Here is a 19,231-nt window from a genome sequence, read left to right on the forward strand (position 1 = left end):
GATTTAAAATTTAAACTTTTATAAAATTACGTAGAAAAAAGTAATTTTTCACCAGTCAAACATGCTTTATTTACTACATAATATGCAGGAATGCAATACGTTTGATTCATATTATTTCCATTACCAGAAAAACTCTTTTACTATATGCTGATTTCTAACATCATTTAAATGTTTTATGGGATAACTGGATCCCTGCACCTTTGAACTGATTTGTAATTGTGACTGCTTGACATTTTTCAAACACCCATATTTATTCTTATGTACAGAATCCAACCCTGGTTAAAATAATATATTAATTTTATCATTTAACACATTTATCTAAGCAGTCATAAGGAAATTATCCCCATAATGATATTCATCCCTTTGCTCAAAGTACTGATACAGATTTTATGCCCATTAAAATCACAAATGATGTCAAATAACATCACTTAAAACCAAATACTTTGACGGAAAGATATTGATTGGAATCAAGCATATTGTCTTCACCAGATAAGAAACTTAATCGTAAGATGGTAAATTATGGCATGTCAAATTTTAAGAGTGAAACTATTATCAGTTATAGACAAACACTTTTAACAAAACTAATAGATACAATGATTTCCTGCCATTTGATAAACAGAACAACCTGCATGTGTAGATGAATTGGGAATCACTCTTAATGTATGATTAACTTGCTCTCATTCTGTTGCACTTTCCTCAAAAAGTGGAAAAAATATTTTTTACAGTTGTGGAAGATCTCAAAATAATAGCCTCAAATTTATTTTCTGAATTATATTTAATAAAATTTATTTATTATTTTCATTTTTATTTAAAGATATTTATTAATTGAATTTTTAGTCTCTCTATGCCATTATTTTCTCCATTATAATCCACTTTCCACTCTGCAGGCTATAGGTGGCGCATTGGATGAATTTATATTTGCTCCACGACTTGACAATCTTCTGAATGCATACACAGCTGTAGAGGTTGGTACTTTTTTGTGAATTAAAGTGCATGTTAATTATTGGTTAAATACTTGTGTTTATTATCCTTCTTGATTAAAAACCCAATAAATTTAAGGTTTCATCAATATATATTTGTTTCAGGTTTACGGTGATAAAGCAAACAATTGCTGTAGGTGGTTGTTATAATTCTTATTGATCATATGGGACTGAAAATTTAATTGAAAGCACATTTTAAAAATAGTTCGTTTATCACAGATCAAACTCATCTTTCTTTTTTGCAGCAATTCAGATAAATGAAACCTACATTGTACTTCTATGGTTAAAATTGCATCAAGTATTAGTTCATTTTTTTTTTTAAACTGGAGATGAGTATTGATGAAACTGTTTCTTTCATTGTTGTCCTTCCTCTTTTCAGTTTTTGAAGGTCTTCATCAGAGAGTCAAAAGCAAAAACCCTAAAGTTAAATGAAAAGGAAAAGTTGTCATCAAATATGTAATTCACTTTCATATGTGTTGGAGCTATCAATTAATCGATTAATATATGAAATAAACGGTGAAGTCCTTCTACAAACATTGTCATTCATTCCTAACAGTGAAACTTTAGTTAGTCTTTGTTCATTCCAGGCATTGATAGAAACTGATGGTAGTTTAAAGTCAGATCCTAACATCAGACTGATATGTTTGTTTGATAATGAAGAGGTTAGTATATTTGGCTTAATTATGGATTGTCTTTGCTATTCTTCCCTTGTATTACCATTTATACTAGATGTGAGAAAAAAAATTAAATTCCAATTTATATTGTGACTTTAGCACATATGATATTTTTCCATACCCTTGAACAAGTTTTCATATTTGATAGCTCTATGTTAAAATATTTGCTAGAGACTTAATCTGCTATATCAAAGACATAAAAGAACTGAAACAAACAGTTATTATCTTTGAATATGCATAATTTCTCAATAAATTATTATGGGTAAGTCGATTTGTTTTAACAGGTTGGATCACAGAGTGCCCAGGGTGCAGCATCAACTTTACAGGAACTTGTATTACGTCGTCTGAGTAGTGGTGGTAGTCAGACAGCTTTTGAAGAAGCCATACCTAAATCTTATATGATTAGTGCTGATCAGGCTCATGCTGTTCATCCTAATTACTCGTTAGTTTATTCAATACATATCAAGATACTGTTTGTTTGAATCAAATTTTTCTATACACTTAAGGATAGGAACAAATCTCAGATCTACACATTGAATTCACACGGAAATTTTAGTACTGATTTGCCTGTTACAAGGACGTATAACTAAAATATACGTCCTTGCCTGTTATCAGCTGTTTTCTTTTGTTGATAAAAACTTTTATCAAAATCCATAATTTTAATTTTAATTTTGACCAAATCCTGAATATTGTTTATTGTCTCAGCAAGTTGATCAAGTTTGATAAAAGAAAGACTGAGCTGTTAGGCCTGTAATGTGTTGATAAAGGGTGATTCATCAGAGATTAAAGTAGAAATGCTCAGCACACAAGTGTAATATTAATCATATCTCCTTATACATTGTCCTTAAATTACATGAACTATTTGCCAATTGACATTAAGCAAGCATCCATCAATCAATCAATAAATCCTGTTCTTTAATTTTTGTTGTTGGAGGAGATGAAACAGGAACCAGCAACAAATATTGAAAAAAGATCAATTAAGTGATACCCTTGACCGTTTGTCCTTTTCTCCATCTGTCTTTCCATCCCTCCTTCTGTCCGTCTTTCTGTCTGTCCTTCTGTCCATCCCAAAAGTATTTTCACATATTATAAGCAAGCTTGAGCAGGGGCATTCGTGTTCTTAGACACATTCTTCTTTTATTTTATGCCAGATACCAACTGAATCTCAGTAAGAAAGAAAAAATTCAACAGCAAAAAAATGCGAGCTCAGGCAAATCTCTGCTTAATGTTATAGCCCATCAGTTTAAAATTTCAACATGTACCTGCTACTTGACAGAATAGTTTCCATTTATAATTTTATTGTTTCCTAAGTCTGTCATTGAGAAATCTATTTATTATTTTGGCTTATTGTGAAGGTTTGTTGAAATTCTCTTCTTTTTTTACAGAGACAAGCATGAAACTAATCATCAAGCAGGGCTTCACAAGGTTGGTATAGAAGCTTAGCATTATGTACTGTAAAGTCAGAAATTATTGCAAGGTTTTTATTAAATACAAATAATGCGACTGGGTGAGTATCGCAATAATAAGAACTCTCATTCTGATTTCTGATACATATATCTGTATGTAGCTTTTTCTTAAAATTTCAATAATAAATGCACATAACAATTTCTGAATTTACAGTATACTGTATTTTCATGTATGATGACATATTTTTTGGCTCCTCATAACATTTATCGGTCTGCCTGGTTTTCTGTTGATCTCCTGCAGTTAACATATTTGAATATAATGAAACTTGGCAGAGTTATCCCATACCACATGTAGTTGTGCACCTCTTACTTCATTTTTGCTCAAAGCAAAACATTGTACTTTGTCATTTGTTCACATTGGGATTAGCAAAACATGAACTTTTCATTTCTGCAGAAGGGCAAGTTTGCCAAAACAAAATATTCTGCAATTTACTGAATAAAAATCAACAGAAGTTCTTTATACCATGTGAAGTTCTGACCATTTTAGTTTTGAGCAGAATAATTTTTAAGTGTTACACTTGACTGTCCATCCGTCCATCCTTCCCTCCATCCCATTTTCATTTCCGCATTCTTACATAAGTTAGCCTCATGCAAATTTTATGAAACTCATACACAATGCTAAGAATCAAAACTCGCAGACAGAGTTTAAATTTGGGCAGTGATCGAGTTTCCTACCGTTCTAGAGTTGTACTCCTTTATAACTTGGAAAATTTGAAATATTTTTGTTTAACTTAAGTTTGCCTCATCCAAATTTTATGAAACTCATACACAATGTTAAAAACCACAACACACAAAGTTCGAATTTGGGAAGTAAGTCATTTACCAGTCTGGAGTTATGCCCCTTTTTAACTTGGAAAATTGCAAAGCTTGAGTGGGGGCATTCGTGTCCTCAGACACATTCTTCTATTTGAGGTTTGCCTATTCTACATTTGTCAGTTCAAAATCTCCTATGTTTTACATTTGATTGAACCAAATTACAATTTCTTAATAACATGTGCATTTGTGCATTTCAAAGTTTTGTAAAGGTGAGATTATTGTCCCCTGCTGCACTCCCTCCTCGAGGGATATGGTAATAGCATTGTCCATCTGTTCTTCTGTAGTCTGTCCTTCCAAAACATATTGTCGTCATATTCCCTTGACCATACACTATTGTCAGTTTGATATGAGTTTTAAGGGAGTTATGGGTTCACTTTTTTATACGACCGCAAAAATTGAAAATTTTTTGGTCGTATATTGGTATGACGTTGGCGTCGTCGTCGTCGTCGTCGTCGTCGTTGTCTGGTGTCGTCCGGCGTCGTCCGAAGACACATTGGTTTTCGCACTCTAACTTTAGTTTAAGTGAATGGATCTCCATGAAATTTTACCATAAGGTTCAATACCACGAAAGGAGGTTGGGATTGATTTTGGGAGTTATGGTACCAACAGTTAAGGAATTAGGGGCCAAAAAGGGGCCAAAAATAAGCATTTTTGTAACTTCCAGACAATAACTTGTGTGTAAGTGTATGGATCTCTCTGACATTGTACCACAAGGTTCCATATCACAAAGGGAAGGCTGTAATTGATTTTGGGGGTAATTGCCTCAAAATTTTAGGAATTAGGGGCAAAAAAAGGGGCAAAAAACAAGCATTTTTCTAGTTTCATGACAATAACTTGTGTGTAAGTGTTTGGATATTTCTGAAATTGTACTACAAGGTTCCACATCACAAAGGGAAAGCTGGAATTGAGTTTGGGGGTAATTGCCTGAAACGTTTAGGAATTGGGGGCCAAAAAGGGGCCAAAAATAAGCATTTTTCTAGTTTCCAGACAATAACTTGTGTTCAAGTGTATGGATCTCTCTGAAATTGTACTGCAAGGTACCATACCACAAAGGGAAGGCTGGGATTGAGTTTGGGGGTGATGAATCATAAGGGGGTTCAAAAAATTTGGGGGGGGGGATTTTTTTTTTTTCTTTTTTTTTCTTTTTTTCCTTTTTTTTTTCTTTTAAAATTTTCCATTTTAAGTTGGTTATTTCTGATTATTATTTAAAAGCAAATAATAATGATATGGTAGGAGATACACACCAAACAGGATGTGTAAATTATTATATAATAAGTATTGTGCAATAGCAAGAAATTTTCAATTGCACAGTATTGCACAATTGCAAGAAATCTTCAATTGCACAGTATTGCGCAATAGCAAGAAATCTTCAATTGCACAGTATTGCGCAATAGCAAGAAATATCCAATAGCACAATATTGCGCAATAGCAAGAAATTGTCAATTGTACAGTATTGCACAATAGCAAGAAATATTCAATTGCACAGTATTGTGCAAAAGAAGATACTGCGTATAAATTGCTTATTTCTTGATCAATTTCAAGGGGGGTTTTATTCTTGAATTCTTGGGGTTCTTTAATATGCTGAATCTAACCGTGTATTAAGTTTTTGGATTTTGGGCCCCGTTTTTAAATTGGTCCACATTGAGGTCAAAAGGGTCCAAAATTTAACTTTGTTTGATTTCATCAAAAATTGAATTATTGGGGTTCTTTGATATGCCGAATCTAACCGTGTATTTAGATTCTTAATTTTTGGTTCCATTTTCAAATTGGTCTACATTAAGGTCAAAAGGGTCCAAAATTAAACTTAGTTTGATTTTAACAAAAATTGAATTTTTAGGGTTCTTTGATATGCTGAATCTAAACATGTATTTAGATTTTTGATTATGGGCCCAGTTTTCAAGTTGGTCCAAATCGGGGTCCAAAATTAAACTTTGTTTGATTTCAACAAAAATTGAATATATGGGGTTCTTTGATATGCTGAATCTAACCATGTATTTAGATTTTTGATTTTTGGGCCCCGTTATCAACTTTGTCCACATTGAGGTCAAAAGGGTCCAAAATTAAACTTTGTTTGATTTCATCAAAAATTGAATTCTTGGGGTTCTTTGATATTCTGAATCTAACCATGTATTTAGATTTTTTATTTGTGGACCCGCTATCAAATTGGTTCATATTTAGGTCAAAAGGGTCCAAATTTAAACTTTGTTTGATTTCATCAAAAATTGAATTATTGGGGTTCTTTGATATGCCAAATCTAACCGTGTATTTAGATTTTTAATTTTGGGTCCCGTTTTTAAATTGGTCTACATTAAGGTCCAAAGGGTCCAAAATGAAACTTAGTTTGATTTTAACAAAAATTGAATTCTTGGGGTTCTTTGATATGCTGAATCTAAACATGTGTTTAGAATTTTGATTATGGGCCCAGTTTTCAAGTTGGTCCAAGTTGGGGTCCAAAATTAAACTTTATTTGAATTCAACAAAAATTGAATATATGGGGTTCTTTGAAATGCTGAATCTAAACATGTATTTAGATTTTAGATTTTTGGCCCAGTTTTCAAGTTGGTCCAAATTGGGGTCCAAAATTAAACTTTGTTTGATTTCCACAAAAATTGAATATATGGGGTTCTTTGATATGCTGAATCTTACCATGTATTTAGATTTTTTATTTGTGGGCCCGCTATCAAATTGGTTCATATTGAGGTCAAAAGGGTCCAAAATTAAACTTTGTTTGATTTCATAAAAAATTTAATTATTGGGGTTCTTTGATATTAGTCTAGTCAATTTAGTGAACAACCTGCAACTAATTGCAACACAAAGTTTTTCTCTGAAAAACAAGTCTGTTACTATCTATGAACAACATACTAAAACTATACAGAAATCTATTTTGCGGAAAGTGGTGTAATTTATAAAAATGTTTTGTAGTAAAAGTAAGGTTATATGAGTTGCTTCCCCTTATTTGCCAAAGTTGAAAAAAATAAAATTATACAAAAAAATGTTCTGTATTTTTTAAAACAGTTGAAATAATACAATACAATACATAATTATTTCAATTTAAAAGAATAATATTACAAATGAATCACTTTCCTGTCTCAAAATTTGTATATTTGAATAAAGATATAGACCGAGATTGTGTTCTGCTATTTTACAATTCAAGAATCTAATTCTCCAAAATAGTGTTGGTAAGTAACCTATAAATGGAAAACTATACTGAATTAGAGTAACCTACTTAGTCACATTCTTACTGGGTATTTGAAACAATTCTGCCCCTGTATTAAAGGCACAGACAGTTTATTTTATGTTCCAGAAACACATGTTTTGTTCTTTATAAAAAAAATGTTATTTGCAAGATTCAATGTCTTTAATGTATTTTTTCTCCACAACTTTAGAAAGAAAACAATATATTTTTTTCATTTACCTTCTGGAACAAACATGTTAAGATTTAGAATCCAACAATGTTTCATAAAAAAATAAGAATGATGAGTGTTAAATAATTTTATGTTAAATATTTTTTCACAAATGAAAATTTCAGGCTCCTCGAAGCAAATAGCTACTCATGTAATTTGCGACGATCTCAGTACTCACACACTATATAAATAAAGCTATGACTGTAACACTGAATCAACTTTTCACTTTGGTTACTAATAGGATGTATATTTTTTTCGGTGCCAATAGTATTTATTTATTAACTGTAATTACTAAGCTTTGAACTAGCTATGATAAATCAGTGTCTTTTTGTTAATTGGTTATATACTCCGTGCTGGTCTTTTTGAGTTGAGCCCTTTCCAACTGGGTTTTACAATTTGTTTTTACGTTGTTTGCTATTTAAATAAAATTGAGAATGGAAATGGGGAATACTGTATGTCAAAGAGACAACAACCCGACCAGATCAAGAGCAGATAACAGCCGAAGGCCACCAATGGGTCTTCAACGCAACGAGAAAATCCCGCACCAGGAGGTGGTCCTCAGCCGGCCCCTAAATAAAAACTGTTCCTGATTATTGGAGGGTTGAGTGCTCGCAAACAGGGTTAACCTTGCACACTATGAATATGATTATCACAATTCAGTGGCCATTTATTACTTGGTTGTTATTGTTTGGTGTCTGTCATATTTGTTTTTCCGTTTATTGTTTTAACATTAATCAGGCCTTTAATTGAGTTTCTCGTTTGACTTGTTTTATATTTTGACAATGTACTATAGTTGTTTACATCCACACCCACATCATTGGTATCTCTTGTGGAAAGTTTTCTCATTGGCAATCATACAACATCTTCTTATGTTTTTAAAGTGGGGAGACTTTATAATAAGTGATGGTTTCATTGGCAAGCGATCAAACTTACTACCAAGAGATCACTGATAGAGTTTAGTGGACCTTAAAAGCTAAACATTTATATTCTTTTGGCATGAGGTTTTATTTTTTAAAATATTTTTATAGTTTCGTTCAAATGAGTTGAATACAGGTCAGCATTCCGGAAGCAGAAAACAGCGTCTTTAACATTGATATATCTGTAATAGAGTATATTTATGAATAAAGAGAGATTTGAGGTTTTTAAAGTCAACGAGAAAGCAACCCAAACGACTAACAAAAACCAACAGACATACTTTCAGATTAGACATGACTAACTAAACGCTATCTCTGGCCATCAAAGTCGCCCACAGACACTACAAATTTTAATTCATACACAGATGATGCATGGTTATTTTTTTTTACAGTTCTTAGGCTAAAGCTGATTACCTTTCATTAAATTAATTCAATGAGATATATTAAATAAAGAACTTGGTAATGCTTTTCTTTATATACTAGTAAGTATATATATTATCTTTGACCATAATATTTTCATATAGCAGACAACCCATGTTAGTTCTTTGTCATTACCATTTGGTTGATGTTTCAGACCACCACATACATGCATGTTTATAGGGTACAGACATAAGGCGTTGTTGCTATTAACACTTCCTCCAGGAAGTGATCCCATTAATTCATTCAACAGTGCTTATCTCATTTTCAACATCCAAAATTGGACCACTTTAGTACAATTACTATCTAAATTCAAACTCTTGAGGTAAACTTATAATCGTACTGATAAAGCTGCTCTTGAAATTGCCTTAAACAATTTCAGATCTACATTTAATTTTCGATCAATGAGTTTGACTGTCCCTCTGGTATCTTTTGCCCCTCTTTTAATGCTAATTCAGTGAACTAGTATATGTTCCTAAATTAAAAAAACTTATACATCTGAAATTAAACGTGGATATTGATAGAGCTTGCTAAATAAGATAAGCAACACATTAAGAGAAATCTGCAATCGCATCGTCTGTGTTAAACTGTGACTTTATGCAATTCAAATATTGTAAAAGTAGCTAATGAAAAAATACACAAAAAGGACTACAGTCAATGACGATGCAAGGACACTAGAAAAATGACTTTTCCAGCAATCAACAATTACATGACAAAATCAAAGTCAGTTACCAAACTGATTTGCAGTTATTTTTTAACACAATCATTTTTTGTTTATTATACCTACACGTATAATTACTATAAATACATAACCGAAACATAGGATAAAATTTCAAACTTCCACAAAATGCACATATTTAAAACTGAGTTTGACTGTGTGTTTGTTAATTCTATATTGTCTAGAGAAACTAGGGGAGGGTTGAGTTCTCACACAACATGTTTTACCCCTGCCACATTATTGCACCTATCCCAAGTCAGGAACCTCTAGCCTTTGTTTGTCTTGTGTGTGTTTTTTTTTTGGTGATAATTTTGGTTCATTTGTATGTACTGGAGTTTAGGGTGGTGTCCACTTTGCTGAACTAGTGTACAAAATAATTAAGGGGTCAGGTGAAGCCCACATCCGTGTGCCGGATTTACTTGCTATGTTAAAGACCCATTAGTGGCCTTGTTTTCTCTTTGACACATTCCCTGTTTCCATTCTCCATTTTTCGTTTTTAAAAATCAAACTAGAAATAACCAAGATTTTAAAATTTTCATTTTATATGCCCCTCACTTAGGGGCATTATGTTTTTCTGTCTGTGCGTCTGTTCGTTTGTCCGTCTGTCATGCTTCAGATTAAAGTTTTTTTTTAAAGTTTTTGGTCAAGGTATTTTTTGATGAAGTTGAAGTCCAATCATATTGAAACTTGGTACAAATGTTCCCTATGATAAGATGTTTCTAATTTTAATGCCAAATTAGAGTTTTGACCCAATTTCAGAGTCCACTGAACATAGAAAATGATAGTGCGGGTGGGGCATCCGTGTACTATGGATATATTCTTGTTTTGTAGTTAGTGTGTAAAACAAAATATTTCACACAACAAATTGATTATTATTGATATCGATAACAAGAGGAATACATATGCGATAAACATAAGATAATATAGTCTGTCTATAAAGATCCTATGTTAAAAGTTTTAACCTCTGTCTATAAAGATCCTATGTTAAAAGTTTTAACCATGAATAATCGAGTTTTTTATTTCCATTTTCACAATTTTTCTCTACAAATCACATTTTACACAAGAATGACATTTTTTAAATACTAATAACTATAGGACTCCTTAAGATAAACATTAGATAGTATTCTCTATTTTCTGTTAAGATCCCATTTTGAAAGTGTTAACCATCAATAAGCGAGATATTTTCATTTCCAGTTTTCCGGGTTTTCTGTCTTAAAACATATATTCAACCAAAATTACCAAAATATAGATATAGATAACTAAAGGACTTCACAAATAAAACATAAAATAGTATGTTCTTTTTTTTATATAGATCAAATTTCAAAAATATTAACCATTAACAACGGAGATTTTCTACGTTTCCAGTTTTCAGCGTTTTTTCACTAAAAATCACTCATTTCACCTCAAAATTACTTCATTATGAATAATAATAATAACTAGAGGACTACATAATACTCTATTAAGGTAAGGTTTCCCGTCTTCAACAAGCTTTAGGTCTAAAAATGTAACCATAAATAACAATTTTTCTTCTTTTCCAGTTTTCAGCATTTTTTCTCTAAAAAACACATATTTCACCCCAAATTAACCTTTTCCGCAAATTATATCAATGTATAGTTTTAGTATGTTGTTAGTACAAGTCTATATTATAATTTGCACTAAAAAAACCTTGTGTTGCAATTAGTTGCAGGTTGAGCAATTTTAGAGCTAAATTGACTAGGCTATATGCCAAATCTAACCGTGTATTTAGATTTTTAATTTTGGGTCCCGTTTTTTAAATTGGTCTACATTAAGGTCCAAAGGGTCCAAAATTAAACTTAGTTTGATTTTAACAAAAATTGAATTTTTGGGGTTCTTTGATATCCTGAATCTAAACATGTGTTTAGATTTTTGATTATGGGACCAGTTTTCAAGTTGGTCCAAGTTGGGGTCCAAAATTAAACTTTGTTTGATTTCAACAAAAAATTGAATATATGGGGTTCTTTGATATGCTGAATCTAAACATGTATTTAGATTTTAGATTTTTGGCCCAGTTTTCAAGTTGGTCCAAATTGGGGTCCAAAATTAAACTTTGTTTGATTTCAACAAAAATTGAATATATGGGATTCTTTGATATGCTGAATCTTACCATGTATTTAGATTTTTTATTTTGTAGGCCCGCTATCAAATTGGTTCATATTGAGGTCAAAAGGGTCCAAAATTAAACTTTGTTTGATTTCATCAAAAATTGAATTATTGGGGTTCTTTGATATGCCAAATCTAACCGTGTTTTTAGATTTTTAATTTTGGGTCCCGTTTTTTAAATTGGTCTACATTAAGGTCCAAAGGGTCCAAAATTAAACTTAGTTTGATTTTAACAAAAATTGAATTCTTGGGGTACTTTGATATGCTGAATCTAAACATGTGTTTAGATTTTTGATTATGGGACCAGTTTTCAAGTTGGTCCAAGTTGGGGTCCAAAATTAAACTTTGTTTGATTTCAACAAAAATTGAATATATGGGGTTCTTTGATATGCTAAATCTAACCATGTATTTTGATTTTGGGCATTGGACCATAATAGGTAAATTAAAAAAATTGAAGTTCTTAGACCACATTCTTTCTGTGTCAGAAACCTATGCTGTGTCAAATATTTAATCACAATCCAAATTCAGAGCTGTATCAAGCTTGAATGTTGTGTCCATACTTGCCCCAACTGTTCAGGGTTCGACCTCTGCGGTCGTATCAAGCTGCGCCCAGCGAAGCATTTTATTGTATATTGTAACAATGACACCTTGTGAACGAAACTCCTCTGAAACCATTTAACAGAAAGCTCTGATATTATGTAGGATTGTTTTCCATCATGTGTTGCTGAGCATCTTATACCACCATTTTGATTTAATCTTTTTTAAGGAAGTTATTGTTCTTTTTATGGGTTTTCTAGTCCTTTTAGTATACTGTTAAGCTTTTTGATTCATTTTGTTGGGGTGTGGACTATTTTTTTTCTTTTTTTTCTGCATCTTCTGTTTGTTTTGTCAGCTTTTATGATAGTTGATGCACAGTATATCCAGTTGGTCCAGTATATTTATAAAATGTCACTAGATCCAGAATATGAGTGAAATGATTTGCTATGTTGACAATGCCTTGTCATCTCATTTCCGTATACTTACTCTACCTTTTAATTTGAGTTTGAATTTGAATTTATGTTCATTGAAGGATCATTTGTAGTTGATTACTAGTTTACCCTCATAGAATGTTAGTACGGAATCATTGGCTATGATTGTTATCATTTTATTACAGGGAATAGTATTAAAATTTAATTCCAACCAAAGATATGCTACCACAGCTATAACTACTACTATACTGAGAGAGATAGCATTAAAATCTGGATGTCCATTACAGGTAAGTGCAAATAGAAAAAATTATAAAGATTAACTTCTGTACAAATCCTGTAGTGTATATGAAACAATATTTCACATGGCTTGTAAACTGCATACAACCCACTATCTGGAAAACATGCAATAAAGGATAGTATTTTATAGTACAATAAAGGACAAAAGTCGCAGTATGCGAGATGTAGGTTTTACTTTCAGGCCGAAGCTGTGGCGTAAACTATTTGTATAAAGCTTTATATTTCAGACCTGGATGCTTCATATCTTGTATGCAGATACCTTATGTTATGAGGGTTCCGTCTGTCATATGGCCATTGTCCTAAACCTCATTTTCATGGTTCAGCGACTGCTTGAAAAAAATTTGAGTTTTTTTGTCATGTGAATTTCTCACTTATTATGAGTAATAGGATAACTATATTTGGTTAATGGGTTTCTTGCAATGTCTACATGTCCATCAGACAGGGTTAACCTGACCTCGACCTCATTTCATGGATCAGTGATCAAGGCTAAAGTTACATGATTAGGTCCATTTCTCAAATGCTATAAGCAGTAGGTCAACTACATGTAGTGTATGGAATGACTGTAATGGGTACATGTCAGACTGACAGGTTTCATTTGACCTTGACCTCATTTTCATGGTTCATTGGTCGATGTTAAGGTTTTGTGTTTTGGTCTGTTTTTTAAGTACTATAAACAATAGGTCAACTATATTTGGTGTATGGAATGATTGTAAGGTGTACATATCTGTCTGGCAGGTATTATCTGACTTTGACCTCATTTTCATGGTTCATTAGTCAATGTTAAGCTTTTTTTGTTTTGGTCTGTTTTTCAATTATCATAAGCAATAGGTCAACTATATTTTGTGTGTAAGAAAATTGTAAGGTGTATATGTTTGTCTGACAGGATTTATCTGACTTGAGTTTTTTGTGATGCTTTTAATAAAACCTTTATCTTTCAAGACTTTCAACATAAAATCAATGGTCAGCAAAGCAGGCAATACATTTCAGCATGTGCACTCTTGTAGTACAATAAAGGATAGTGTTTTATAGTATACTAAAGGCAAAATATACCCTCCTTTTTCAAGTTATTCAAAAGAAACTAACAAGGGTTCTAAAGTAATCATTTGATACCAAAATTACCCAAAATTTTTACTTATTTACAAACTAACAGCAATGCTTAGGAACAATTTTGTATGAATATGTACTACTTTCTTGTATGTTCAGGCCAGAATAAGTGGTCAATACCTAAAAATATATGCATGATTCAAAACAATATAATTTGTAACTGTTGATAATGATTGATTGATTGTTTAAAGTTATGATATTTCAAATTAAAAAAAAAAGTTGAATTTGTTTTATATACTTGAATGGATAAAAAAAATATACATAGACTTTCTTGTAAAAGAAAATGCTTTATCTTATCAAAATCTTAAGAAATGTCCTGCTATTGAATTATTGTGTTTACAAAGACAAATTTGCCGATAGCTTTTCCGTTTGCAGTGACATTAACCTCTCGTTAGAACTTTGACAACCACACAGTGTAAGTGAAAGGGAAAAACCGTGATGAAAGAAAAGGTAAACAAACATGCACTAGAAGGTAGATAGTGTTAATTAATTCTGAAAGACAAAATACAACAAATTTTTTTTATGATTTAACAACTGTTATGACAAAGTTTGATTAACACTTGGAAATGCATGGAAAATATATAAAACAAAATAAACATAGCTATATCAACTCACTTATTTTCCACGTGCTCTATTAATCTGTGTTGATTGTTTATCAAGGTCAAGATTGGTAAACTTCGGTAACAAAACTCATAAGTTAGTTAGAACCCAAACTTTTTGATCAACAATCGCTGAATAAATTTTTTTTGTCAATTATACGAATGGATTTGTAATAAATGCTAAAAAAGATGTGCACAGGGGACTAAGTTTAGTATATATGCATGCATTTGTTTTATAATTTCTTTTATATTATTTGTACCAGAAATTCGGTTCATATTTCTTTAATGTCCTGTGGCAAATAATTAATGTGCGCCTTGTATGTGGACCTTCAGATGTCTTTTGGTCATTTGGACATATATCTCACATCATATATGTTCCTGTTAGTTGTTTAAACACAGTGTTGTTAAGCCTGTTAAGTACTCTTTAGCATATATGTTCCTGTTAGTTGTTTAAACACAGTGTTGTTAAGCCTGTTAAGTACTCTTTAGCATATATGTTCCTATTAGTTGTTTAAACACAGTGTTGTTAAGCCTGTTAAGTACTCTTTAGCATATATGTTCCTGTTAGTTGTTTAAACACAGTGGTGTTAAGCCTGTTAAGTACTCTTTAGCATATATGTTCCTGTTAGTTGTTTAAACACAGTGGTGTTAAGCCTGTTAAGTACTCTTTAGCATATATGTTCCTATTAGTTGTTTAAACACAGTGTTGTTAAGCCTGTTAAGTACTCTTTAGCATATATGTTCCTGTTAGTTGTTTAAACACAGTGTTGTTAAGCCTGTTAAGTACTCTTTAGCATATATGTTCCTGTTAGTTGTTTAAACACAGTGGTGTTAAGCCTGTTAAGTACTCTTTAGCATATATGTTCCTATTAGTTGTTTAAACACAGTGTTGTTAAGCCTGTTAAGTACTCTTTAGCATATATGTTCCTGTTAGTTGTTTAAACACAGTGGTGTTAAGCCTGTTAAGTACTTTTTAGCATATATGTTCCTGTTAGTTGTTTAAACACAGTGTTGTTAAGCCTGTTAAGTACTCTTTAGCATATATGTTCCTGTTAGTTGTTTAAACACAGTGTTGTTAAGCCTGTTAAGTACTCTTTAGCATATATGTTCCTGTTAGTTGTTTAAACACAGTGGTGTTAAGCCTGTTAAGTACTCTTTAGCATATATGTTCCTATTAGTTGTTTAAACACAGTGTTGTTAAGCCTGTTAAGTACTCTTTAGCATATATGTTCCTGTTAGTTGTTTAAACACAGTGTTGTTAAGCCTGTTAAGTACTCTTTAGCATATATGTTCCTGTTAGTTGTTTAAACACAGTGTTGTTAAGCCTGTTAAGTACTCTTTAGCATATATGTTCCTGTTAGTTGTTTAAACACAGTGGTGTTAAGCCTGTTAAGTACTCTTTAGCATATATGTTCCTATTAGTTGTTTAAACACAGTGTTGTTAAGCCTGTTAAGTACTCTTTAGCATATATGTTCCTGTTAGTTGTTTAAACACAGTGTTGTTAAGCCTGTTAAGTACTGTTGGAGACTAATTGGCCTTCAGCAGTGATACCATACAATGTAGTGGTAAAAAGATAAGATACTGAATTCTGTGTGCACAACAAATGTTCAGACTAAGAATATACAGAAGTTTTACTGGAATCCTTAACTTAATTTTATAATTTTATACTGGTGAATTCTGATATGTGAAGTATATGCACAACATTACTTTTTTATCCCCCCCCCTCTATGATAGTAAATGGCATTATTTTTCTGGTCTATATGTTTGTCAGTTTGTCTGTTAGTCCATTAGTTTGTCCCTTTGTCTGGCCAATATTAGGCTAAGTTTTGGTTAAGGTAGTTTACTATGAATTTATGGTCACATCAACTTGAAACTTAATATACATGTGTATTATGATGTGAACTTTTAAAATATTATGCTAAGTTAGTGTTTTTATCCTGATTGCATGATTCAATGATCACAGAAATGTGATACAGGGAGATAAGTTCATTACCAAGTTTTTGGTTCAGGTAACCATGAAGTTTTGTTCACACCAAATTGAAGCTTTGTACATGTGTTTTTTGTGAGGTGAACTTTTATATGGCAAATTAAGATTTTGACCCCTATTTCACAGATGAACAATGACATAGGATAGTGAGTGTGAGCAGGACATGGTGTCCTATGAATACAAATTTCTTGTTTGTATAGTATATATGATATATATATATATAGAGTAAAATTTCTATTTCTATACAGGATTTTGTTGTAAGGAATGACTCACCATGTGGATCTACAATAGGACCGATCATGTCAGCTAAACTAGGAATACCGACAATAGACATTGGTGCCCCACAACTAAGTATGCACTCTATAAGAGAGATGTGTTGTACTTCTAGTGTATCTCAGGCTATTTGTTTATATAAGGTAAGTTACAAGTCAGATTTTGTATTTAATTATATAAAAATGAATAAAAATGTATTGATTACATTTCACATCTCATATCTTGTATTACACAGTTGAATGTCATTAGCACTTTCATGCCTCCTGTCAATTATCAGGTGACGGGTAGATAATGTCAACCAAAATTGGTCATTTCATCATAATTAATCAAAAAGTATTCTTCTGTATATATATATATAGGTCTTGGATAAGTGAAAACTTTATGACTGACATTTCCATAAGAAAACATAGGGTTATACAGGGCTAACACCACAAATTACACATACCTTTTGTTAGATCTGCAGATTTGCAATAGCAAATTTTCTTCCATCAGCAGAATTTGAACCAATGCTTCTGTAAGGTGGCTGCTCTGCCTATACTGTAGACATTGTCCTAAACTGCTAAAGAAGAGATACTTATTTCTTATTTCTTTTGCATTCATAATACTGTGAAAAGGGTGACCATTGCAGATATAGAAAACTGTGGTTTTGATAAACTCTTTAACAGATATATATTGATGTGTTTATGTGGGGTATTTTTATCTATTTTGTTTTTTAAAAGCTTTGAATAAGATACTATTATTTAGATAATTGGATAGTTAAACTTATTGGTTATAAAATGAATTGTTAAAAGTCATTAAATGATTTTCAATTTTATAGGGATTCTTTGAGAAATATCCAGAAGTCTTTTCTTCCTTGAAGTTTTAGAAGACAATCAAGTGGAAAATAATCAAGGATGGAAATCCTGCTAATGTAAAGTAACCAGATCAGATGTCATGTGTTAAAGTGTGTTGATTATAATTTATTTTGATTTTGAAATAGAAATATTATATCATGTTTAATAAGTTCAGTGTACAATAAAAAATGCAGATTCTTTGGGCTAATATCATATGACTTAGAAGATTCTGCAGTTTATAATAAAAGGAACTGAAGAAGTAAAATTATTTGATTGACATGGAGATTGTAGGAATAATGTGTGAGGACCAAAAACTCCATTTCATGGTAGATTCACAAAGTGCAAATCTAGAGGATAACTAGATTATTCAATCTACTTGATTTTGAAAAGGCCTTTCAAAAAGGTTGAATGATCTTTTTTTTAAACGCTTTGGATTTTTGATTCAGCCATGCTGGATCTATGCGATCACTCTGGTTTTGGAGATGGTGCAGAATACTAAGTTGAAGACATATCATGAAACTAATTATGTATTTTTATGACTTTCAGAAACTTTCTACACCATTTTAATCATCAGCTGCCAACTTTTGACATGTTATTTGCCCTTAAATTAAGAAAAGATTGGTCGAACAACCCATTTATTTTAGATATACACTTGCATATAGTTCCTTTGTAAATCAAAATTTATAATGATTTACTATTTATGAATTAATTTGAAAAAGTATTTGTACATCAATTGAATCAGTTGATAAGAATTTTGAACGTATTATATTAGTATCTTATGGTTATGTAAGTTATTGTTCAATGAAATTTGGGTCAATAAGTGTATTAATATATCTAAGTTGATTCCCACACTTTTTTAAAATGGTATTACTCCAATTCTTTCCACAGGCAAGTAAGAGTCAGTATGACTATCAACTGTCATGATTTTCAAATAATTACACTCAAAGGTGTAAGTATTAATTGGAAACAACCCCAGTCTTAATTCACAACAGTTAATATCGCATGACCTGTTACATAATTAAATAGACACAATTTATTACACACCTAACTGAATACACACATTCTTGACCTCAATAGTAAACCTACAAATGTATTCTTTATTTTGATCTACACTACATTAAAATATTCTGTTAATTTTGCTAGCTAGCTGAATGATTAATCAAATGTGGTTTTTTTCTCAAAGAAAAGACAAAAAATGAAAAAAATATGTATAAAAAATGCAAGAAAATGTTATTTCACTTGTAAAATCAGTGTCATTGTCATCTGACATAAGTCAATAATCAAGTTCTAATTAATTAGTTACAATTATCAGAAAATTGGTTGAAACAATAAACAAAATTGCATAACTCTTACCTGAGCATTTTCTGCAATAAAATTTATTTGTTTGTTCTACATTTATATCCCATTATATTGCTATTTAACAGTAAATGGAAATATCTCAGCATTAGGTAATTGTAGATTCAAGATTCAATATTTATTATTGTACATTTAAATTTGAATACAGGAAATGTATTTTTTCTTAATGAAGAATGAACACCAATTCAGATAAAAAATAGTTATTATTTTTTTTTATTTTTGTTGTTGAGAAAGTGCATTTCCAAGGCCTCTTTCTGGAAATTATTAAGCCAGTTATAATTAATGGCATATAAACAAATATAT

At 31.4% G+C, this 19,231-nt stretch overlaps 1 protein-coding gene across 1 annotated transcript in view; it reads left to right on the forward strand.

Annotated features, from left to right (window-relative positions):
- The window catches only part of LOC127728703 (aspartyl aminopeptidase-like), a 44,513-nt gene extending 25,549 nt beyond the window's left edge, over nt 1-18,964 (forward strand). The window contains exons 9-15 of the mRNA XM_052236337.1: nt 888-965; nt 1,568-1,642; nt 1,939-2,096; nt 3,040-3,079; nt 12,664-12,765; nt 16,715-16,882; nt 17,557-18,964. Coding sequence (XP_052092297.1) covers nt 888-965; nt 1,568-1,642; nt 1,939-2,096; nt 3,040-3,079; nt 12,664-12,765; nt 16,715-16,882; nt 17,557-17,604 — 669 coding nt within the window. The 3' untranslated portion in view covers nt 17,605-18,964. The remainder of the gene's footprint in view (nt 1-887; nt 966-1,567; nt 1,643-1,938; nt 2,097-3,039; nt 3,080-12,663; nt 12,766-16,714; nt 16,883-17,556) is intronic.
- Nucleotides 18,965-19,231: the final 267 nt, after the last annotated feature.

Source organism: Mytilus californianus, unplaced genomic scaffold (genome assembly GCF_021869535.1).
Source record: "Mytilus californianus isolate M0D057914Y unplaced genomic scaffold, xbMytCali1.0.p SCAF_2, whole genome shotgun sequence".
NCBI lineage: Eukaryota > Metazoa > Mollusca > Bivalvia > Mytilida > Mytilidae > Mytilus > Mytilus californianus.